This window comes from Galeopterus variegatus, unplaced genomic scaffold, assembly GCF_000696425.1.
Source record: "Galeopterus variegatus unplaced genomic scaffold, G_variegatus-3.0.2 Scaffold2340, whole genome shotgun sequence".
Classification (NCBI taxonomy): Eukaryota; Metazoa; Chordata; class Mammalia; order Dermoptera; family Cynocephalidae; genus Galeopterus; species Galeopterus variegatus.
In genome coordinates, this window is record NW_007728451.1 from 165,264 (window position 1) to 191,373 (window position 26,110).

The 26,110-nt window shown below is 39.4% G+C and overlaps 1 protein-coding gene and 1 pseudogene across 1 annotated transcript; one reads left to right on the forward strand and one right to left on the reverse strand.

Moving 5' to 3' along the window:
- Positions 1-223: 223 nt before the first annotated feature.
- LOC103597529 lies at positions 224-844 on the reverse strand (annotated as a pseudogene).
- Positions 845-18,650: 17,806 nt separating this feature from the next.
- GLYATL2 (glycine-N-acyltransferase-like 2) lies at positions 18,651-25,438 on the forward strand. Its single transcript, XM_008581378.1, has 5 exons — positions 18,651-18,728; positions 20,253-20,360; positions 21,241-21,367; positions 21,461-21,641; positions 25,030-25,438. The coding sequence occupies exons 1-5, from the start codon at positions 18,651-18,653 to the stop codon at positions 25,436-25,438; spliced, it is 903 nt and encodes a 300-aa protein (XP_008579600.1).
- The last annotated feature ends 672 nt before the right edge of the window (positions 25,439-26,110 follow it).

Genomic DNA, 26,110 nt, shown 5'->3' on the forward strand with positions numbered 1-26,110 from the left:
GGTGGGAGAGGCAGAATTGTTCACAGATAAATATTTCTGCAATAAGGGCCAAGTGAAGATGTATACAAGAAGGAGATGTCCAGGTGGAGCCCAGCTGCACATGAGAAGCTATCTAATCCTGCTTGTGGGGCAATGTGCTGGACGTAAGACAGGACGTAGAGATGAGTCCTTGTTGAGAAATAAAAATCACATGGATAACATATTTAGAAGACCGATAGACTCATCATACTGTTTTGCAGTCTGCTTTCTTCATTTGACAGTATTTTTGTAAACATACTCTCTTGCTCAATATTTTGAACACTTCCATTTTCTTCTTTTTTGTAGCATCTTTGAGCTTCTATCTCTTGTTTTCTCTCCGATTCTTGTTTTTTAGCAGCATGCCTAGCTTGTTTCTGTTCATATTCTTCTTGTGCTTTTTGATTAGATGTTTTCTTTTTCTTTTTCTTTGGAATGGTAAAGGAGTTTACTGTTTTGCTACATTAGTCTTCTAGCTGAGGCTGGTCAATGCTACACTGTTCCTCAGGCAAAGTCTGGTCAACTTGCTCTGACAAAGGCTGCTCAGCTTTTCTTAGTTGTTTCCTGAGTCTTTCCTCTTCAGCTACGTAGAGATGTTTCAGATGATCTGGATATTGATCTGTGAACTGGGATTCCTGTGATGCGTGAACCATTTTTTTCTTCCTTAGTAGTTTCTTGTAATTTTGCTGAATCTTCGGTTTTCTTTGAAATGCAAAGCCTTGTCCTTTGCGAATGCTACCCACGAAGGCTTGTGGATGGTTAGGTCGCCGTGTCCTCTGTTTCATATTTTATGACTGAATCTGACCAGAAAACCCCCTTCCCCGTACATCCCAAAAGCTCCAATCCACTACCTCGCTGCCGGCCTCACTGGCCAACATTCTCCTCTGATGCTCAGCATTTCTGCTCAACGTTCCTTTGAGTGGGTATAACGTAACTTATTTTGAACCATTTTTTTTCTTCCTTAGTAGTTTCTTGTAATTTTGCTGAATCTTCGGTTTTCTTTGAAATGCAAAGCCTTGTCCTTTGCGAATGCTCCCCACGAAGGCTTGTGGATGGTTAGGTCGCCGTGTCCTCTGTTTCATATTTTATGACTGAATGTGAACCATTTTTTTCTTCCTTAGTAGTTTCTTGTAATTTTGCTGAATCTTCGGTTTTCTTTGAAATGCAAAGCCTTGTCCTTTGCGAATGCTACCCACGAAGGCTTGTGGATGGTTAGGTCGCCGTGTCCTCTGTTTCATATTTTATGACTGAATCTGACCAGAAAACCCCCTTCCCCGTACATCCCAAAAGCTCCAATCCACTACCTCGCTGCCGGCCTCACTGGCCAACATTCTCCTCTGATGCTCAGCATTTCTGCTCAACGTTCCTTTGAGTGGGTATAACGTAACTTATTTAACCACTGCCCTGTGGTTGGACATTTAAGTATTTTTCTGACTTTTCACTTTTTTGAATATCATTGTGATTATTCTCCTGTTTTCAAGTCTTTGTGGATAGCAACAGTTATTTACTTAGATTATATTTTAAGATTTAAAATTGAGAATCATGAATGGTTAATATTTTGTTCTAGAAATGTGTAAGATCCAGGCATTATGAAGCCCATACTACATGTCAGCTACCTTCACATATAATATCTTATTTAATCATCTCAATAGCCCAAGTTATCCTCCTTTTACAGATGAGGAGACCAAAGTTCAATATGTGATTTACTCAAGGTCACTTAGCTAAGACAGTGGCAGAGGATCTGCACCCCCTGTTCTGACTCCAGTTCCACTGCTAGCTCAAATCTGCCTTAGAACTGCCGAGGTTTCTGGCAAACTCTTTCTCAGGATGTGGGCCAGAGCAGCTTCCTTGTGGGCTCCCTTCCCATCTGTAGGGCTGCTAAGCTTGCCAGTTGCCTTGAGCACCTGCCAGTTCCAGACCAGCCTGTATTGCATCAGCCTTTAGGATCAGCTCTGGAGTCTCTCTAGAGCTCACCTCAGATTCATGCAGTGCACAGGGCTAGGGCTGGACCCAAACTCTTATGCTTCCTCCATCAGGAACATCTTCCACCTGACAGAAAATGGTCACTATGAAGGACCCCAGCAGGGGCTTCTCCAAGTCAATTACCCTGAGGCATCTAGTCTGTGGATCAAAACAGAAAGGTTTATCTTTATATGTCAGTGCCTCAGGGCTGTCCAGGTCCAGCTCAGTTCTGACATCCCATATTACCCAGTGTTACTCACAGGGTAACTTCTGAAACACTCATGGCAGCCTGGCCTCTGGCAGGAAGGCAGACTTTCTGAATGGCAGCAATGAATTCTGGTTTCACAGGTGCTGAGTCCATGCTAATCAGCTTTAGGCTTTTCAGGCTGCATTTCAGGGTGACCCCATTCCCCTCTGATTTGGGGCCCCTCACAGCTAGCTAGTCTTGAATGTCCTTCCATCCTTTGAGGCTTTGCAGGTTCATCATAGGATCACGGTGGAGTAGAGGACAGGGTGAGCCATTAGGGCATGGCCCCACTTTCACAAAGGGTCTCAAACTTGAGCTCCTGGTATTATCTCCCAATGAGGGATATATGCAGGGACTCTGACAGAAGTGAAGGAAAACATTCCCCATAAAAGTCATACATTGCCAAGAATCCACTCTAAATTAATGCTTTATAATTCCTGTACTGATCTTGTGAGTAGGACAATTGTACCGTATGGTATTTTTGGTTGTTACAGCATAAATTTATAAAATATACACATTTTATAGCTATTTTAATCTTTTTGATTTGAATTTTTTAATGTACCTTGCATCACAAAAAGTGGCCATGAGCTGGCCATCTTTGAACCTCTATGAGGCCCTGAAACTCTTGCTCAGGGCAGGGCATTGGGACTGCAGGGCTGGGTGACTGTCGGGGCCTAATGCAGCTCACCCTCTGCATTTTGTCATGGTGTGTCAAGGGTCTCTGGTATGCTCCTTTCATGTCAATGTCCTTCATTAACCCTAAGAAATGTGAGACCAGGATGCAGCAGCTACCTTAGGAAAAGGGGGTGTTCAGCTGGTGGCAGAAGCATCTACCCATAAAATCTGGAAGCTGCTTAGGGATCATCAGGAGACCTGCCTTTGCAAGATCTCTTGGAGGACTTTGGAGAGACCTAAAGTTCAAAGGGTCGCTCTACCTCTAACCTAGGTTAAAATTAACCCTTTAAAAGTTACCTTGAGTCAATTACTAAACACTTCCACACTTCTTCTGCATGACAGTGTATTCTTTGTCTCAGTTCAGCAGGGAACTCACCAAGAGCCCATTTCACTCTCAAACCTGGGGGTAGTTTTTTGCATTGAGAATCTTTCTAGGGCCAGGGTATTCTCTGCTGACTTCTGAAATGACAGGAGGACTCATGGGCTGGGGGTTAGTCAGGAATACCTGTTTTGTCTCAAAGTTCCTAGAGATTTTCTTGGTGGTCCAAAGGAGCAGCCTGACTCTCAAGTAGATTATGCACTTATGGACAGTCGGGGAGGGTTACCTCAGACAGTCAGAGAACACTGGACTGCCGGTGGCTTTAGATGTGGTTGTACCTCTCCGTGACAGAAAAATGCTGTTCCAACTTACCAGTGGCTGGTGACAAGGCATAGAAGGGCCAAGTAGATGCAATTTCCTTTGGGTCAAAGAGACTGATAGTGCCAATTTTAGTGTGTCACACAGAGCTTGAGACAAGCAACAACCTGCCCTTATAGAAAAATTTATAACATTAAAGTGGAATTCTGAGGCCTTCACAGGGGAAGAAAGTGATGTATGGGGACTTCATAAAGAGGACAAATCATTATAGATTACTCTGGGGAGGTGATGAGGTTTCAGTGACTCCTGAGAAATAGAAAAGTGGGATACAGTCTTCGCTAGATCAGGGATTTGGGAAGATGTGGGCTGTATAGGACATGCTTCCTTGATGTGGGGCATACTAGAAAATTTTAGAGCTCTATAGCTCTCTGATGTGTTCTGGTCCTCTTAGAGTTTAAAGAAGCAGAAACATTATAGGCTATACTACTGTATTAGTCTGTTTTGTGTTGCTATAACAGAATACCTGAGACTGGTAATTTATAAAGAACAGAGATTTATTTGGCTTATAATTCTGGGACAGCTGCATCTGGCACAGGCTTCAGGCTGCTTCTACTCATGGTAGAAAGTGGCAGGCACCCAATGGGTATAAGCAGATCACATGGCAAGAGGAAGCAAGAGAAAGAAAGAGGGAGATGCCAGGATCTTTTAAACAACCAGCTCTCATGGGAACTAATAGGGTGAGAACTCACTCACTACCCCCATCCTCCTCCAAGGAGACCTGTGACTTCTTACCAGAGTAAATGACATTGGGGAAAGGGTAATAATCAAAGCTTTCAGGGACTACTAGACACTAGATCTGAATTGACATTGATTCCAGAAGACCTGAAACATCACAGTGGCCCTCCAGTTACAATAGGGGCTAATGAGGGTCCAGTGATTAATGGAGTCTTAGCCCAGGTCTGACTCACTGTGGGTTCAGTGGATCCCCAAACCCATCCTTGGGTTATTTTCCCAGTTCCAGAATGCATAATTTGGAATAGATATACTTAGCAGCTGGCAGAATCCCCACATTGGCTCCCTGACCTGTGGAGTGTGGACAATTATGGTGGGAAAGGCCAAATGGAAGCCATTAGAACTGCCTCTACCTAGGAAAAGAGTAAATCAAAAACAATACTACATCCCTGGAGGGATTGCAGAGATTAGTGCTACTATCAAGGACTTGAAAGAGGCAGGGGTGGTGATTCCCACCACATTCCCATTCAACTCTCCTATTTGGCTTGTGAAGAAGATAGATGGATCTCAGAGGATGAAAGTGGATTATCATAAGTTTAAACAAGTGGTGACTCCAATTGCAGCTGCTGTACCAGTTTTGGTTTCATTGCCTGAACAAATTAAGACATCTCTGGGTACACTGCCACATTGGTGATCAGATTTCCACATGAGTTCTGGGAGAACAATACATCCGAACTCCATCAACTACAAAGCAATAGGGGACCCTCTGTGTTGCTCCTAAATATTTTCTTCCCTAATTCTTTCTTTCCTTGTTCCCTATTTTTCTTCCCCAAACTTAGCTTTCATTATTTGTCTGGTCACTCATAACAAATGAGCCATGCATTTTTAAAATTTGTGTCCTGTAACTGTGAGTAAAAGAAGCACCCTGCCACCTTCATTCTTTGGGATGCAACTGGTCTCAGCCCCTGCCCATATTTTCTGTAAGAGAGGAGAATCAGAAAGGAGGTTTATTAGAAATTGCCTTGGGCCGGCCCTGTGGCTCACTCAGTGCGGTGCTAGTAGCGCTGAGGCCGCGGGGTTCGGTTCCTATATAGGGATGGCTAGTGTGCTCACTGGCTGAGCGTGGTGTGGACCTGCGATCCACTTACTGGTCAAAAAAAAAAAAAAAAAAAGAAGAAGAAGAAGAAGAAAAAGAAATTGCCTTGTCTCAACCTCCCATTTTCACGTGAAGAAACTAAGTCCCAGAAAGTGGACACACGATTCCACAGTTAAGCACAAAACTGAGACAAGAACCCAGACTCTCTGAATCCCATGACACTCTTCCTTATTTTGCAAGATGCTGGCTCCCACTCTGAGATGCATTTTGCATGCTGTGGCTTCAGAAAACACCTTCAACATCTCATCATGAGCTTCTTCCTCTTGAGGCTTTAGTTGAATTAATTGGCACAATTATTTATCCTGGTTCTGTTTATTCCTCTCCCTCTAGCCTGATCCTGGTTTGAATAACTTGAACAACATCTTCATCTTACGTCAAGGGAATATTTGATTAACCCATTCTCAAATATGTATTCTGTCTTCTCTAACCCAAGACATTCTTTTCTTTATTTTAGTTATCACCAGAAAATTTGGAAGATTAAGTAACCATCAGAAAATTGAAATACAACAAGCTGTACTTTATGGAGCAAGAGACCAAAGGTGTTTTTCCTCATTGTGCTTAGCTTTCTTTTTTAAAATCACTTTATTAAGATATGATTGGCATATCAAAAGCTGTACATATTTAATGTATAAAATGATGAATTTGGAGAAAAATAGAGTCCACAATCTATGCAATAAACATGTTGATGGAGTTTGGATGTGTTGTCCCCTCCAAAACTCATGTGGAAATTTGATCTCCAATATGGCAGTGTTGGAAACTGATTGAGTCATGGGGGCGGATCCATCATGAATGAATTAATGTTCTTCCCTGGGGGAGGGGGGATTAATGAGTGAGTTCTTGCTCTATTAGTTCCTGTGAGAGCTCATTGCTTAAAAAGACCCTGGTACCTTCTTTCTTGCTCTTGCTTCCTCTCTCTTGCTTCTGCTTGCCATGTGATCTGCTTGTACCTGCCAGCTGCCTGCCACTTTCCGCCATGAGTAGAAGCAGCCTGAGGCCCGTGCCAGATGCAGCTGTCCCAGAATCATAAGCCAAATAAACCTCTTTTCCTTATAAATTACCCTGTCTCAGGTATTTCTGTTACAGCAACACAGCTTGCTGGACTGTTCATTGGAGAATGTGCTGCAAAAGAGCCCAGTAAGGGTCCACAAAAATCCAGGTTAATAGCTGGATCATTAGGAACTGGCTCCCCTGACAATCAGATTTTTTTTTAATTCATGCTATTTTTCTCATTATACTTTTCATTTCATACCACACCATTTATTTGACATCTACTACATATCAGATTTGGTTTAAGTATGCAGAATTCAAGGGAGAATATGATATGACCACGGCCTTCAAGTTACATTTAGAAGGATATAGAGATGCATAGTACATTCATAATAGGACACATGATCTGATAGATGGATGCACATGATGGTGTGAGATTGCAAGGGGGAAACGCATTACCTGTAAGAAGTGGTGGAGAGACTCGCACAAGAATAAATATCTGGACTGTGTCTTGATAGATACATAAAGTATTTTTCTGATAAAATAAAGAGAGAATGAGGGCAATTTTAAAAAGCAGAGTGAATGCTTGAAAGTGTGGCAGTTTATATCATACCCGCAAAAGCAGTTCTAAGAGGGAAGTTTATTGCATTAAATGCTTGCATCAAAAGAATAGAAAGTTTTCAAATTAACAACATAGCACTATACCTCAAAGAATTAGAAAAACAATAACAATCCAATTCCAAATATAGTAGATGCAAAAAAATAATTAAGATCATAGCAGAACTAAATGAAATAGCAACAGAAAAAACAATGCAAAAGATCAATCACACAAAAAGTTGGTTTTTGAGAAGATAAATAAAATAGACAAACCATTAGCCAGACTAACAAAAAAAAAAGAAGAGAGAAGACCTAAATAACAAAAATTAGAGAGGAAAAAAGAGACATAACAACTGATACCTCACAAATACAAGAAATCATTAGAGACTATTCAACCAATAGTACAGAAATACAAAGAATCATTAAAGACTATTATGAACAACCATACACCAACAAATTTGAAAACCTGGAGGGAACTGATAAATCTCTGAATACATACAAACTACCTAGACTAAACCAAGAAGAAATAGAAAACCTGAACAGATCAATAATAAGGAAAGAGATTGAAGCAGTAATCAGAAGTCTTCCAATAAAGATAAGCCCAGGACCAGATGGCTTATACTGCTGAATTCTACCAAACATTTAAAGAGGAATTAATAGCAATTCTTTTCAAATTATTCAAAAAAATTGAAACAGAGGCCATTCTCCCAGACTCATTCTATGAGGCCAGTATCAATCTGATACAAAGATTAAACAAAAAAGAAAACTACAGGACAAAAGCCTTGATGAACATAGACACAAAAATCTTCAACAAAATATTAGCAAACAGAATACACCAACACATCCAGAAAACTATACATTATGATCAAGGGTAATTCATCCCAGGGATGCAAGGATGGTTCAACATACACAAATCAATAAATGTGATACACCACATCAACAAAGTCAAGGACAACAACCATATAATTTTCTCAATAGATGCAGAAAAAGCATTTGACGAAAATTCAACATCCCTTCATGATAAAGACTCTCAGCAAATTAGGTATAGAAGGAAAGTATCTCAACATAATAAAAGCTGTATATGACAAACCCTCTGCCAGTATCATCCAGAATGGGGAAAAGTTGAAAGCTTTCCCCCTGAGAATAGAAACAAGACAAGCGTGTCCACTCTCACCACTCCAATTCAGTACAGTACTGGAATTACAGCCAAGCAATCAGGCAAGACAAAGAAATAAAGGGCATCCAGGTTGCAAAGGACAAAGTCGAACTGTTCCTGTTTGCAGATGACATGATCCTATATATAGAACAACCTAAAATCTCTACAAAATAAACTCTTAGAGTTGATAAACGACTTCAGTAAAGTTGTGGGATACAAAATCAACATGCAAAAATTGGTAGTGTTTTTATACAACAACAATGAACTAGCAGAAAAAGAAATCAAGGAAGCAAGCCATTTACAATAGTCACACACACAGATGAAAAATACCTACGAATCAACTTAACCAAGGAAGTGAAAGATCTCTACAATGAAAACTACAAATCACTGTTGAAAGAAATTAAAGAGGACACAAAAAGATGGAAAGATGTTCCTTGCTCTTGGATTGGAAGAATTAATGTTGTGAAAATGTCCATACTACCCAAAGTGATCTACAGATTCAATGCAATCTCCATCAAAATACCAATGACATTCTTCACAGAAATAGAAAAAAGACCCCTAACATTCATACAGAACAACAAAAGACCCCAAAAAGCCAAAGCAATCTTGAACAAAATAATAATAATAATAATGATAATAAAGCTGGAGGCATAACACTGCCTGACTTCAAACTATACTACAAGGCTATAGTTACCAAAACAGCATTGTACTGGCATAAAAACAGACACTCAGACCAATGGAACAGAATAGAGAACCCAGAAATCAACTCACAAACCTACAGCCAACTAATCTTTGACAAAGGCAACAAGAACATACATTGGGGGAAAAACTGCCTCTTCAATAAATGGTTCTGGGAAAACTGGATATCCATATGTAGAATGAAACTAGACCTCTACCTCTCACTAAAATCAACTCAAAATGGATTAAAGACTTAAATATAAGACCTGAAACTGTAAAGCCCCTAAGACAAAACTCAGGGAAAACACTTCAGGGAGTAGGACTGGCCAAGGACTTCATGAATATGACCCCCAAATCACAGGCAACTAAAGGAAAAATAGACAAATGGGATTATATCAAACTACAAAGCTTCTGCACAGCAAAAGAAAATTAACAGAGCAAAAAGACAACCTATGGAGTGGGATAAAATATTTGCAAACTATCTATTTAACAATGGTTTAATATCCTTAATATACAAGGAACTAAACAACTACACAGTAAAAAAAAAAACAAAACAAAACAAATAATCCAATTAAAAAATGGCCAAAGTAACTGAATAGGCATCTCTCAAAGGAAGATATACAAATGGCCAACAGACACATGAAAAACTGCTCAATTTCACTCAGCATTGGGGAAATGCAAATCAAAACCATATTAATATAGCATCTCACCCCAGTTAGATTGGCTATAATCAAAAAGACAGAGAATGGGGCCGGCCCGGTGGCGCACTGGATAGTGCGCCGTTTGGGAAGCGCGGCGGCGCTCCCGTCCGAGGGTTCGGATCCCACATACAAACCAGTTCCTGCTCACTGGCTGAGCGAGGCATGGGAGCAACACCGAGGCTTGCAATCCCGTTGCCGGTCCCCGGTCCGGTACGGCGTCAACACTGAGGGTTGTGATCCGTTGCCGGACACGGAAAAAAGACAAAAGAAAAAAAAAAAAAAAAAAAAGACAGAGAATAACAAATGCTGGTGAGGATGTGGAGATAAGGCAACCCTCCTACACTGTTAGTGGGACTGTAAATTGGTGCAGCTGTTATGGAAAATGATATGGGGATTCCTTAAACAACTTCAGATAGAACTGCCATATGATCCAGAAATTCCACTGCTGGGTATATACCCAAAGGGATGGAAAGCATCATGTTGAAGAGATATCTGCACCCCCATGTTTATCGCAGGTCTATTTATAATAGACAAGAGTTAGAATCAACCTAAATGTCCATCATCAGATGACTGGGTAAGGAAAATGTGGTATATCTACACAATGGAATATTACTCTGCCATAAAAAAAGAATGAAATATTGCTATTTGCAGCAACATGGATGAACTCAGAGAAAATCATATTAAGTGAAATAAGCCAGGCACAGAGAGAAATACTGTTTGTTCTCACTCATAAGTGGGAGCTAAAGTAGTAAATGTAAATAAAATAAAAAAAGAAAGAGACAGCATTCACAATAATACATTGATCTTTCAAATGGACAACTGAAATGCAGGAAGGGAGGGAGAGGGAAGAATGCATAAAAGGCCACAAATAGCAATGATAGTGTACGTTACTGAATATAATAATTATTCTGATGTGAGCATCACATATTGCACACGAGTATTTATGTTCAACTCTGTACCCCACAGATATGTACAATCAAATTTGTTACAATAAAAAAATGCTAAGAGGGCTGGCCCGGTGGCGCACTCGGTAGAGTGCAGCGCTTGGGAGTGTGGCGGCGCTCCCGCCGAGGATTCGGATCCCATATAGAGACTGGTCCGCTCACTGGTTGAGCACGGTGCGGGCGGGACACCGAGGGTTGCGATCCCGTTGCTGGTCGCAGTACGGGCATGACACTGAGGGCTGCGATCCCGTTCCCGGTCATGAAAAAAGACAAAAAGGAAAATAAAATGCTAAGAAAATACATTTTTGAGTGTTCTCACTAAAAAAAATGAAAAGTATGTGAAGTAATGCATATGTTAATTAGATCAATTGAACCCTTCCATAATGTATGTGTATTTCAAAACACCATGTTTTACACAATAAATATACATGATTTTTATTTGTCACATAATAAATTAGTTAATATTTTTTTTAAAAGTCACTAAGAGAAAAAAAGAAGAAAAACAGCTTTGCTTGAGAGTCCCAGTTTTGGAAACCAGAAACTAAATATTAGTTCTTCCTTCTCTTTGCATTCCCTTTCCAGCAAGAGACATATCTCTTCCAATCTGTGGATGCTCTAGATTAATACTATTTGGAAAATATTTAATAATTACATATATTGATATAACCTGAAACCCTGCAAACAAACTTGGAGGGTTGGTATAATTATCCCTACTTCACAGAAAAAAGAAGCTGAGATTTAGATTAATTTGTGGGAAGTCACACAGATAATTATGTGGCAGAGGTATGTTTGAATAAATGACTGAATGAATGAAAGTCCTGAATACATATTTAAATCAAATGAACAACAAGTGAATGAATACCAAATGTATTGCTATTATATAAAGATACAGTGTTGCAAAAAAGACTTTAGAACTCAGCTTGAGAATACAGAGTAACTGTTATGAACTGAATTGTGTCTCCCCAAAATTTGTATGTTGAAGGTTTAACCCCCAATGTGACTGTATTTGGAGACTGAACCTCTGGGTAGGTAACTAAGGTTGAATGAGGTCATAAGGATGGGGCCTTATCCCAGGGGACCAATGTCCTTTGGGGTACAGAAGAGACACCAGAGATCCCTTTCTCCCCAAGTGCACAGAGAAAAGGCCATGTGAGGACATAATGAGGAGGTGGCTGTCTTCAAGCCAGGAAGAGAGCCTTACCAGAAACCAACTCTGGACTTCTCTCCAGAACTGTGAAAAAAATATTTTTGTTGTTTAAGCCACCCAGCCTATGATATTTTGTTATGGTATCCGAAGCAAACTAATACAATGAATCTTCAAAAAGTTTATGGAAAGATTCATATTACCTTTTAATTCTATTTTTCCATGAACTTTTTGAAGTACCCTGATGTAATAACTACAGGAAATTCTAGAAGCCCAGGAAGTAAAAAGTACAACGATAGACTCCTCAGAGCAGCACTTTACCAAGTACGTTTCTGTCATTGCATCACCTACTCAGGAGTCAATATCTATAGTGAAAGCCCCTGATTGGCTGATATTGCCTGCATACCAAAGGCTTGGAGAGTAAATTATTTTCTTGAATAAGAATGTGGCATTATTAGGAAGAGAGAATGGATGGTGGGCAACCAGATAATAAATACCACCCTGGCATCATGGCAGAGAAAATACTACTAATAAAATAATAAATACCACCTTGGCATCATGGCAGAGATAATACTAATACTTTTAAAACATGCAATAGGTTCCAGAAAGTATGCTTAGTGCCTCCCATTCATTATTTCATTTCATCCTCACAACATCCCTGTAATGTAGACAGTATTATTGTTTGTATGTTATAATTTTGTAAATCGGTGCTAGGGGGATTTAAATTGTTTGCTCAAAGTCACACAGATTGTAAGTTGCAGAACCTAGATTGGAACCCAGGCCCAATCACTCAAAGCTCTTGGTCGTAACTATTATCTTATCTTGCATCTCTACAATAGTGGGTAGGGAGGCCCGTGGAAGGACGGAAGGATGCAGCACCCTCCAGTCCAAGTTCCTGACAGCTTACTTGCGAATCTCCCATAAATATTGAACCCTAAATATTGTGGACCTCAATATATTTTTTTTTCTAAGCCAGCTTGATTCAAAAGTGTTCTTTTACTTCCCACCCCTTGAGTCAAGTGCTGTCTTATACTTTGGCACTTCATTAATAATTGCATAAAAAATACCACTGAGTATTTATTTATCTATTTTTACCTTCCATGGTCTTTCAGGAAATTCAAGTTTTCACATCAACAAGGAAACTGGCAGATAACGTGGTCTCAAACAGCTGATGGCAATCAGAAGCAGAAGAAATGTTAGCCATTGTCATTGAAAGCCTATAGTCATGCAATTTGGGGATATCTTTGAATTTCTGTTAGTTACAGTCTCACTGTCTGCTAATTGAATATCCATAAGCATATTTAAAAGACTTCCTTGGTAAATAGCAAATTCTTCCTCATGAAGCATGAGAGAGAAGAAATGTTAGCCATTGTCATTGAAAGCCTATGGTCATGCAATTTGGGGATATCTTTGAATTTCTGTTAGTTACAGTCTCACTGTCTGCTAATTGAATATTCATAAGCATATTTAAAAGACTTCCTTGGTAAATAGCAAATTCTTCCTCATGAAGCATGAGAGGAGGATGGAGATGGGGCTGGCATCTAATAATCCTTACTGCAGAATTTGGTCTTAAGAAACATCAAGGAAAAATAGGGTCAGGAGAACTGAATTTAGGAAGAGTGAGCCTACCGACCACTGAGCCCTGTCAAAAGTAAGCACATTCATAAATATAGAGAGCCCTTTGGTTTTATAGTCACTACAGTAACATGAGAAGGTCTTCAAGTGAAATAACACTGTTACCAATTGACCTCTTATTTACATTTAAATTATTAATATTTCTAGTAGATCAATCTAGAGACTACATGTCAATCTTCTCCTTCTGTCTCAATCGATCACCAAATTTTGTCAATTCTATCTTTGAACTATCTCAAATCTATCCACCTCTTTCCATCTCAGTTGGCTATTGCACTAGCTCCCATGGCCATCATCACTTGTGTGTGTGTCCCTCCAGCAGACATCCTACTCCACACCATGTTTCTCCAGTCCCAACTTCCCAATGGCTTGCCAACACCTGCTTAACACACTGACAATCCTTTTCCACCTGGTACCTATTTACTTCTATATTCTATGGTAGTTAGGAAGGATACATCCAGGAACCACACATTAGCAATTATGTCCCTTTCCTGTCTGGAGTTTCTAGAAGAGTCTAAATGTCATATAACACAATTCTTTCTAAGATGAACAATTCAATTGTACAATCTTTATAAGCTATTTTTATAAAATGCAATACTCGGTATAGGATACAAAACTGTGTGATCTCAACTATCCACAGTGTGATCTCAATTATGCAAAAAATTATATATTGACTGGTAGGAAATAGACCAACATTTTTAAAAAGAAGGAAGAATTAATTGATTGTATAACTCTATGCAATTTAATATTATAGTTTTATTAACAAATTACTTATATAAAATTATAAATATGTAAAAATTCTTTGATAGATTGTGTGAACCCTTTTTGGTTCCAAAACAGTCACTAAAACTATAAAACCTGATGCCTTACAGAGCAAGCATCTACCTAGATTGTGGTGAATCTTCGTTGATGATTTTTTTTCTTTTAATTTTTTTTATCTTCTCACCACTGTGCTAAGAAGGACTCATCAATAATTTTTAAGATGACCTTGGAATTGAATGAAGTAGGGTTATAAGAAGATATAAACTGCCTAAGTGTAGGGAATCAGTCTATGAGGCATAATGGGGTTATTAATAAAATAAGATCTTTGGCCTCAGATACAGGTGTCACTGCAGCCTCATTTTGTGATGTTGGCGAAGATATTCATTTTCTCTCAGCATGGTATTCCTCTTGCGTTTCTCATTTCATAAATAATTAAAATTTGTGTAGTTGCTCCATGCAGATAGTGGGTAAAAATTGATAGCTTTTATTTTCCTTTACTTCTATCTCAATGTCTTCAAAATGTTAATGAAGATCAGACTCTTTTAGGTAGCTTTTTATAAAATACAGATTCTTAGGTACTCAGGGAGACTCTGATTCAGTTGCTCTGGGGAGGTCCCTGTGTTTGTAACAAGCAATTCCAATTAATCCTGTCATGGATAGTCTGAGGAGCACACATGGAGAGACAATTTTTACCTCTATTCCTTTCCTAAGCTAATTCTAGTCCCTCCCGGACTTCTTAGTAAATGTTTCTTTTTTTCTTGCGTATACAACCCTCTCCTCTAGTTGGCCCCTTCACATTGGAAGACAAAGTGTATAAAACCCCATTCTCATACTTACAATGATTTCCTTGAGGTATTCATGGCTTTTCCCAGGTCACAAATGATTAAAGGAATTAGTCCAGTTACTTTGCAGTGAGGCCAAAATTTTCAATTCTTTTGTTTGCCCTAATGGCACCATTTGAATAATGCTGCGGTTGGGCACTTTCTGCCAAATCCATACAGTTGCCTTAATATTATTTTAGCATAGCCAATCAGGTACAAGTGATAATGTACAAATTAAAAGCTTCCGGTGAGAAACTTCTTATAGTCATAGAGGCTGCTCAGCAGAGAACACAGTCTTCCTCTGATCCAAAGCCTTTGACTTCAGTGTTAATGGACAGGACATTCAGTTTGCTCTGTAAGAATCCACGACTTTTTGAAAGTTTATGCTAAACAGTGACAACTTGAGTCAGTTCAAGTTTCGCGTGGTTTAGTCTACAAGGTGGTGTCTGCAGAAGCCTCTCCATTGCCTCACTGAACAACTGCAGAAAGTGGTGTGTATACAGCTCTACAAAGAAATTTCAGGTAAGCAGAATTAGTTTGGACAGACAAAGTCTTGTTTTATTTTCTCAGCCTTTCAATTAATTAGGATCCTAGTTCTAAACAATTTTTATTTGTAAATTCATTTTTTTCCCGGCAAACCCTTGGAAGGAGCACTCATCAGAGTCTCAATGTTGAGAACTAATTTTTCAAAAATGTTTAGGACTCTGGAGCTAGGAAGTACTTTAGGAATCAACAAAGTCACTGTGTATCCTTGTGGACCAGTAGATGTCCAAATGCTTCCCGAATGACAAATGATCAATATACATGTACCTTTCTCTGCCACCTTCTAGACCCCCATCATAACACTGAGAATGAAGAAAAAAATCATCATTTTCTTGACCCCCAATCCATGCCTCTAAAATATTACTTGTCTATTTGCATAGAAAAAACTTCCTTCTTTGAGTCGGTGCCATATGGCTATAATAAAACTTCACCCTTTCCTGTTACTCTCTGCCAAATTCCTCTCCATCAATCATTGCATTTGGCACCTGGCTCCCAGACATTTCTGTCCATCAAACTCCTGTTACGTCCTGGTGATGGCTGTGATGCCTGAGCCTCCCAGTCCCTTATTGGCTTCTGCTCTACTGACTTGAATTGAAGGCAACAGACATACATCCAAAACTGATCTGCCTCTAAAATTCTAACCTTCAGAAGCCCAACTTCTGACCCCAGTCTCTAGTTCTCTATTACCATTGATATTCCTTGATCTTATAAAGTACTTTCATCCCTTCTTTCTCTGTTTTTTCCCACTTGATCGATCCCCAAACTACTTTACTTCTTTCCCCCTCTCTCCTAGGTTCCACAATTTGTCAGTTTAAAATATCTCTTTCTTATGTTGTTAAATACCTTGCTCCTTATCTTTTTGGCTGTTCCTGCCTTGAAAAACCTAACTCTGGTTTGGTTCAACTTGTCTTCTCTGCTTCTCTCCACTGGGGGCTGAGTTTGTCTGTGTGGATTAGTACCACTCCCAAATGATGGCTTCCCATCTTCACACAGTCCTAAGACATGCCTGACAATTCCTCTCCTCCTAGTCCACTCTTTCACTCCCCTAACCATTTCCCATCAAATTTTACTCTTTTTCTACACTTTCCTGGCACACTGCATCCCGTTCACTTCCAAAAGGTGACTTTTGGAAAAGAAAGGAATTCTAATTTTTTTAGAAAATAGATGTTCAAAGATAAATTCTCAACTTTCTGCTCTTTTTTCTAACCCCGAGTACTCACATATGTACTACATACCTGCATCTACACCCATCCTAATTTTTTTCTCTGATATTTCACTGGAAAAGGTATTTTTTTCCCTGTCTAGAGCTACCCCTAACACCTACATTTAGAATTATGGTTGAAGACTAATTGAGTTGGCTGGCGCTTTGTAAGAGGTAGATGATTTTTCTTTCCCTGTTCCACCTCCTATTATATCCATTAGCCTATCAATTTCTTCCATTTTACATCCTCACCATAGTTACATTAATATGCTTAATTGTCTCATCTAATACGAGAAAGCCTTTCTTTGAGCTCTTGTACCTTTCTTCCCTCCTTAATATTCGCATATTTTTCTTCTTCCATTTCTGGTCAAGCTCTTTGAAAAAGTTATCTTCATTTCCTCACATTTCATTTAGTCCCCAATTCCCTTAACCTGGTTTCTTCTCCATCATTTCCAAACAAATCTCTTACCAAGTCAGTAATAAACTCCTAACTCCAAAAGACACTGGCTGTTTTTATATTCATCTCTCAGTTTCTCAGCAGACTTTCCTCCTGTGGTCACTTTCTCCTTGAAAGTTTTTCCTATTTTACTTTTATGATACTTCTCTTGTTTTTCACATTCTGACCCTTTTTCCTCTACCAGCCTCTTCCTCTCTGATGTTGTTAAACATCTATATTCTCCAATATATTTTAGTGGATAATTATAATAGAGTGACTATTGGATCAGGTTAAGCAAGAAGGATTCTACTACCTGGGAGCTCCAGGGTGAGTTGGAAAGAGGTGCATCCCGTTGGAGGGAGCTGGGCCAGGGTCCTGCATGGAGGGAAGCTGACTGTGGCATGGCAAAGGGGTGGAAGAGCATGTGCTATAGATGGTGGCAGCAAGGAATGATGGCTATTCCCAACCTTTATTCCATCCCTTTTGTGTACCTACACCTCCCCCCCAAGACACACACATCTTACCTATGTGATTTTAGGAGTTCAAATAAAACCACTGTTGGGCATTTTCTTTTTTATTTGAAAGATTCTGTCAGCAGCCACATTTTTTTTTTCAGAGAATTGACTATATCTGGAGCAAAGAGAGTTGATTTCTTAGTCTTCAAGAAAAAGTATTCCAAGGGCCACATTTCTACTCCTCACTGATCCCATCGATTCATTCACTGAAAAAAAGTTTATTAATGTCTACACTATGCCAAATGTTGTACTACAATAAATTTCCTTGTGTTTACATCTGTATGCATATGTATTATGGTTTCCTTGGGATGAGTTTCTACATGTGGAATTATTGAATAAAAGGGTTTCCACTGTTTTTAAAGTGGCTTAGATATAATCCCAGTTTCGAGATTTTGCCAAATTATATTGGATAGTATCACCACTAATCAACAATATTTCTTCCTATGGTATTTTCCTTCAGGATAAAGGGACTAGCCACAATATTGTCTTCAGGATCTTTTACAGGTGGTTACATTCTTTCATAAAGGCTGAAAATACCACCCTTGCTATGGCAACATTAGAGCAAGTGTTTCAATGCCTAGGGACCTCGAGGGTCCCCAAAAACATTTCCTGAAGAGACACATTTTTTGTTTGCATCTGGACAGCTGAAGACATTTAATTCTCAGATTCTTGACCTGATTTGAATCAAATGGGCATGGGAAGACTCATTTCACCAGACGTGTTAGGATACTTCTTACCATGGAATTGCAAGATCACTAAGGAATCCTGAGGTCTTGTCGCAGCTCTGGGGGTTAGTTTCTCATTTGTAAAATAAAAAGTTTGCACTAGGTAATTTCTGAAGCCGTGTTAGGATACTTCTTACCATGGAATTGCAAGATCACTAAGGAATCCTGAGGTCTTGTCGCGGCTCTGGGGGTTAGTTTCTCATTTGTAAAATAAAAAGTTTGCACTAGGTAATTTCTGAAGCCCCTCAACACTACCAATGTATTTTGTCCAAAGTGACTTTTTATTCTTCCTCTTCCTGGACACCTGTCTTATTTCTCCAGGCACTTTTGTTTGTGTTTCTTAGATCATCTTCCCAAGGGAAGGAAGCCCAAGTGCCACACAAGATGCTTGTGCTTCATGGATCCCAGAATCTTCAGATTCTGTATGAATCCTTGGAAAAGAACATCCCTGAGTCCCTGAAGGTAAGGGAGAATGGGAAGAGCCGAGAAGAGAGGGCTGAGGTGTGAGGATGATTCAGGACTCAGAATCATCCTGGACAGATGGAAATCCAAGTGTGAAGTTAGAACTTGTCTGCACAGATGATGTCAACATTCATATCCAGTCAATCACCTATGTTGCTTCTTTTTTGACCTTTTAATCATCTTCTGAATCCATTTTACTGTTATCTCTAGCAGATTTCCTTATCCCCTCCATGTATTTGCAATATCTCCCTGTCTTTATTTATTTATTTATTTTTTCCTTTTTGTCTTTTTTCGTGTCCGGCAACGGACTGCAACCCTCAGTGTCGCGCCCGTACCGGACCGGGACCGGCAACGGGATCGCAACCCTCGGTGCTGCGCCCGCCCCTCGCTCAGCCAGTGAGCGGGAACTGGTCTGTATGTGGGATCCGAACCCTCGGCGGGAGCGCCGCCGCGCTCCCAAGCGGCGCACTGTAGCAGTGTGCCACGGGTTTGGCCCTCTCCCTGTCTTTAATCTCACTAGCCCACCTGCAGCTTGGTGATGAGAGTCACCTGTCTGACACAAAAGTGATCATAACACTCCCTTTTTTTGAAATTTACAGTTGCGGTTCATCTCCAAGTCATAAAGTCCACACTCTTTCACTGGGTTACAGAGTTTGTCATAAAATTCCCCAGCCTTTTATATTTCATCTCCCAACATTCTCCTGCCTTATACCACATGCTACAACCACAGAGTCCTCACAGTTCAGCAGTTATGATATCATGGGCCACACCTCCAAGTATTTCACTCATGCTTTTTTTACTACCTGAAATAACTTGCCTTCATTCTATCTTTATTTTGTCATGAAAATACTTTGCTATCTATCAAGACCCAATTCAAATATTGTTTCTTTTTTCTAATTTTTTTAAATTTAAAATTAAATTGCACATATTTGTGAGGTGTTGTTCAATACATGCATGTATTGTTCAAAGAAAATATAAATGTTCAGGGGATAGATATGTTATCTACCTTAAGTGAATTAAATATAATTTCTTGTGTAAATCTCTCCACTTCTTAGACAAGTAGTGCATTTCCTTCTTGGGATCCAACATCACCATGTGCATCCATCTATCAGAACACGTGTCCAATTGTGAATGGACTATGTGTCTCTCTATACTTTTAAACTTAACTTGAAGGCAGTGATGGCTTTATATTCATCTTTGCATTCTCCATACTTAACACAAGTCTTGTATATAGCAGATAGCAAATAAATGGTATGATATGAAATTTTTTAAAATGAGAAAAAATGGTGTGAATTTTAAAAAATGAATGAGTGAATGTCAGGAAAGCCAGTTCCTAATAATCCAGCTATTAATTTGGATCTTGGGGGGACACTCATTGTGCCTTCTTGTGGCACAACACCTTCCAATGAGGAGACCAATGAGGTAACCTGGAAGCCTGGGCTCCGTCCTATCAAGTCCTTCTAACTCTTGGCTATCTCAGAGAAAAAATTCATCTTCTCCTTTTTTGTTCTGTTGCTCTTACAGGTATATGGTGCCATTTACAACATTAAAAATAAAAACCCATTCAACATGGAGGTGCTGGTGGATGCCTGGCCAGATTATCAGATGGTCATTACTCGGCCTCAGAAAGAGGTGGGAGCAATAGTTACTGAATACCAGGCCAGTCACTCACAGGATGTTATCTGTGTGGCAATGAAGGAATTGAAGCTTGGGGCTGGAGAAAAGAACCTTGGCACCTCTGATGCATACAGGTTTTGGAAGGGCTGTTTGGGGGAATGCTTGGGGGAGGGTGTAAGATAGTGAGATAAAGCTTGGACTTTGATTCAATGGCCAATAATCCAGGACTTGTAAATAACATTAGGACCTCATATGGTCAGTTTTTTCCATCATGATTCTGATCATAGGCATATATTTCAACATAGACTCCTGTGGTTGGAAATGGTTAAGAAGTGTTTTTGTGTGCAGGGACTCCCAAGGGGAAGTTCCAACAGCAGAGGGTAAAAAGGCTTCTAAAGCCAGATTTGGGCTCAGGTACTACTGTGAGTTCTGGCAGGATGGCTCTTTCCAAAAGTCCGCTCTGTCTATTCACATACAAACCCAGAGCCAATCACTGTGCCAGCCCCAGAGTGCTGAGTCAGAATTTTCCCAGGTGCTGACTCATCAAAACCTCAGAGCCTTGAGCCCAACCCTTATCCCTATACTTTTCTTCATACCTTAGGCTCCCTCTCTTTTTGACCCTTAACATACACCATTTCTGGTACATTTTCCATCCCAGAAAATGGAGCTACTTACTCGCCCTCCCGAGGACAGCTGACCTAAGTGCTTCATCAGAAAGGAACCATCTTCAGTGTATCAATAGTAGTTTATTTTTTCAAGTGATTCCAAGGCGATTTTCTGCACCTTTATCAGAAAAAAATAGAGGGTATCAAACATCTCTAGCACTCTAGACCTATGCAAGAACATTTTGTGAATTATAGTGCTATGTAAATATAATTGACATTTGTTATATCAGGAGATGAAGGATGACTTGGATCATTATACCAACACTTACCACATCTTCACCAAAGCTCCTGACAAGTTAGAAGAAGTCCTGGTATGCCCCCAGGTTATCAATTGGGAACAAGTTTTCCAGATCCAAGGTAACTAGTCCAAGTTAAAAGGCAAAGACCCATGTTCCATTCAGAGCAGTTGTGGAAGGGGCGAAGCAGTAGCTGTCCTTCTTCTCTCTCCAGGTTGCCAGGGGTTCTTGGATGAGGCAATAAGAAAGATTTCAGCCTCAAAATCAGTGCAGGTGGATTACTTGAAGACTGCACTCTTCAGGCTAGAAACACCAAGGAAACACAAGACTTCAAGTGATGAAAAGATGGAATTGACAGAGCTATTTAAAATGCACAAAGTGGATGAAGATAAGAAGTGAGATTTTATCTTTTACTTCCCAAATTCCAGATACATTAATTCATTTTTTTATTGGTTATGAATATTCATGAGATACAAAGCTGATTGTCACACCTCATGCCCATGATGTAAGGGCCAGATTCATACTGGCAGCATACCCATCACCACAAATTGCATTTTTACCCGTGTCCCCCACGCACTTATCCCTCTCCGTCCCCCTTTACCCCCCACTCCACTTTGTAGCCCAAGGAATGTTCTCTCTCTCTGAAGGTCCAGTGCACCACTGTGGTCTTTCTTTCCTTCCTTCTTTCTCTCTTAGCTTCCACATATGGGTGAGAACATGTGGTATTTATCCCTCTGTGCTTTGCTTATCACTCAACATAAGTTTCTCCAGGTTCATCCATGTTGTTGCAAGTAGGAGTATTTCATTCTTTTTTATGGCTGAGTAGTATTCCATGGTGTATATATACCACAGTTTCCTTATCCAAACATCTATTGATGGGCATTTAGGTTGGTTCCATGTCTTGGCTATTGGAAACAGAGCTGTGATGAACATGGGAGTGCAGGTTTCCCTTTGACATGATGATTTCTATTCTGCTGGGTATATACCCAACAGTGGGATTGCTGGATCATGTGGAAGACCTATCTGTAGTTGTTTGAGAAACCTCCATACTGTTTTCCATAGTGATTGTACTAATTTACAGTCCCACCAACAGTGCAGGAGTGTTCCCTTCTCTCCACACCCTCGCCAGTATTTGTTATTCACCATCTTTTTGATTATAGCCAGTCTAACTGGTGTGAGGTGGCATCTCAATATGGTTTTAATTTGCATTTCCCTGTTGACTGGTGATGTTGAGCATTTTTTTCATGTACCTGTTGGCCATTTGTATGTCTTCCTTTGAAAAATGTCTATTCGGCTCCTTTGCCCATTTTTAAATTTATTTGTTTTCTTTACAGTAGAATTGCTTGAGTTCCTTATATATTATGCATATTAATCCTTTGACAGATGCATAAAGACTATACTTGGAAATGTAGTATCTGAGACTAAATTATGAAGGGGTATACAGTTGCATAGGTAAAGAAGGGAACTATGTTAGTTAATGTTTGCTGAGCATGGGCAAAGCCTTCATTAGATAAGGTCCTTTACATATATTAACTCACTTAGGCCTCACAAGAGTCCTTCTGAGAGGGTATTGGACATTATGGTGACACTGAAAAATGTTTACTTAAATTTTCTGTTTTACAAATGTACTACATAATATAGAAAATACACAGGTATACAAAGTAAAATGTAAAAGTCTGTCCACTTAGGTTCCCCTCAATCTTACTGCCAGGAGTAAATCTTCTTGACTTTGGTATGTAAGTTTTTAATACTCTCTGTGTGTGAGTTGTTCTTATTTTATTTTTTTTCCACAACATATGCAACTTCTGCAATGAATATACTCTTAAAAAGATCATTGCAGAGTTGTATAAATATTTCCAAAAGCCAAAGTCCTAGAATTAAAATGGTTGGGTCAAAGAATATGTATATTAAATGAAAGATATTACCAAACTAGATGGTGAGACTTTGATGAATTTGATTTGCAATAGCATAACATATGAAACAACCTAAATATCCATTAATAGAAAAATGAAAACATTTATTATGGTACATCACCAAATTGGAATACTATGCAGCCATCAAAAAGAATGGAGCAGCTCTTTGTGAACTTACAAAAAAAGACTTCAAAAATATATTGCTAAGTGAAAAGAAAGATGACTAACATGGACAGACAGCATATATAGCATGTTATCACTTGTATAAATAAACAAATTTATGTACGCATCTAAAATTGCATAGAATACATCTGGAAGGTTACACAAAATATGTTGGTATTAGTGGTTGCCTCTAGAGAAGCTAACTGGATAATAAGACATCAGAGAAAGAAGAAAGGATTACTTCAAATTAACAGTCCATTTATGCTTAATAGTTGTATTACTAATTCAAAAATTTAATTAAAATCTAAACACACAGTCACACAATTCAACTGATTTAGCCAGGAGAACTAACAACATTCAAATTCTGCTTTGGCCCACCTGTGTTCCCCTAAGAATCTTAAGAGAAACATATGCACAGGGGAAAATGGTAAATTGAAATTAAATAATACCTAACATTAAAAATCTGGAAATCTGGAATGAAGTACCTCCTCTAAAGTGACTCTTTCCTCTAAGCCCAAATGTGTATCTTGATATCTTGCCACTCTACATTTGGTTATGCAGGAGGGAGAGGAGGTGAGGATGCTTAAGATCTTTGAGGAAGCAGGTCCAGGATCAGGTCAGACATGGAAGAGAAAAAAAAAAAAGTTTCACCACGTGTAGAAAATTTAGTGTCTTCTGACTGCCCTCTGGCAAACATGGAGTGATTCTGAAACTGACAAATTTCTCAAAATTCTTCTTCCCCGGACAGGGGTAAACCTTTGAGATTTTCTCCGTTTTCCATTCAGCGGATGTTATTGTGACTTTACAGATGAGAAAACTGAGTCTCAAATAACTTGTCCAATAAGAGAATCAGTGGTTAGAATCCCAGTAGTTAGCACCAAAAATCTAATATTCTTTTTCCTACATTGGTGTTTCTTAGATGCATTTTTAGTACTTCGCTAGAGGTATGTGGTGATGGCCTTTGGTACACATGAAGATCAACATGCCTCTCACCTTCCTGTGGCATACATTTTATTGGGATATCTGTGGATAGAAATATTACTTGTATATTTAGATATTTTGTGAAGCAAGATTCAAAAACCACATATTTCATACATAGGTCTTCAAAGAAGAGTCAGTCATGTAATTTATACCCTAGCTTCTTCAGGAACATGTGTTCATCTTCCTTAGGGAATTTGGACTTTTTGAGATGTGCTCTACTATATCATGTTGACTGTCTGCTATCAAATGTAAGGTACACAGTGTCCCACTCCCTGCCTTCAGTTATTTGGGGACATTTAGAAGCATATATATCACTGCTGTCATGTTTGCATAACAACATTTCGGTCAACAATGGGCCACATATACAGTGGTGGTCCCATAAAATTATAATGGAGCTGAAAAATTCCTATCGCACAGTGACAACATAGCAGTTATAACATTGTAGTGCAATGCATTACTCATGTAGGAGCAATAAGCTATACCACACAGCCTAGGTATGTAGACCATGCTATCTGGTTTCATGTAAGTATGATGTATGGTGTTTGCACACGATGAAGTCTCCTAAGAATGCATTTCTCAGAATGTATTCCTGTCTTTAAGTGACACATAAATGATTTCTCCTCTAGGCTGTAGGATCCTCAAGTGAATGGATGGCATCTTGTTTATTTTCTGCAATCCCAGTATTTGGTAAATATTGACCGAATAAATGCACTTTTTTTCTTGACAGGAAAGGAAACTCTCTGAGCATTTTCTTGGATCCCTCACATGCAGGCTTTGTAAATGAACAGTGGGAATTTGGGAAAAATGAGAGGAGCTTGAAATACATTGAACGCTGCCTCCAGAATTTTCCAGGATTTGGTGTGCTGGGTCCGGAGGGGCAGCCTATCTCTTGGCTTGTCATGGAACAGTCCTGTGAGTTGAGAATGGGTTACACTGTCCCCAAATATCGAGGACAAGGCAACATGTGGCAAATGGGCTATCACCTGGAAAAGTATCTTTTTCAGAAGAAGACACCAATTTATTTACATGTAGCAGATAATAAAGAGAAAGTGCAAGATATAGCAAAAGGTTTCGGGTTCATGGCTAGCCCTTGTGGCTGGCATCAGTGGAAATGTACCCCCAAGAAATATTGTTGATTAGAGCCATTGTTCATTTCACACCTTTCCTATCAGTGGAAACATATTCATACAAACAAGAGCATGGTGATCTACATTAGCCACAAAAGGCATCCAATTATCTGGGGTCTGTGTGTTCCTTAAGCCCACCCTTATATAACATTTTTTGTCCTCCTTTTTCATATGCTCACAGAAAATAGAAGCGCCCCTCTTTAGGGTCATACTTTTCCTTTATAGTTACAGAGATCTTGGATTTCAAATCACCCAATGCCAATCATGAGTACCAAGAGAACTCTTTAAAAGGGATACTTTCTTTCCTTGAAGACTTCTTTGATGAAAGAATTCTCTTTGTTTATGCTTTTGTGTCTGAAAATAAAGTCTACTTTGAAAAGTGTCTTCTCTGGTATCCTTCCCTTTCTCCTACAAAGTGCTCCAAATGATCTGTCAAAATACCTTAGCTTCATTGCTTTTGATCCTGGGTACCCTCTGAGGAGCTTTGAGACATTCTATTAAATTAAATTATGTGGCCATGAGTGAAAGTTCAGTTTTCTTTTTTATTTTTTTTTCCTTTTTTTGTCTTTTTTCGTGACCGGCAACGGATCGCAACCCTCAGTGTCGCGCCCGCACCGGACCGGGACCGGCAACGGGATCGCAACCCTCGGTGTTGCGCCCGCACCTCGCTCAGCCAGTGAG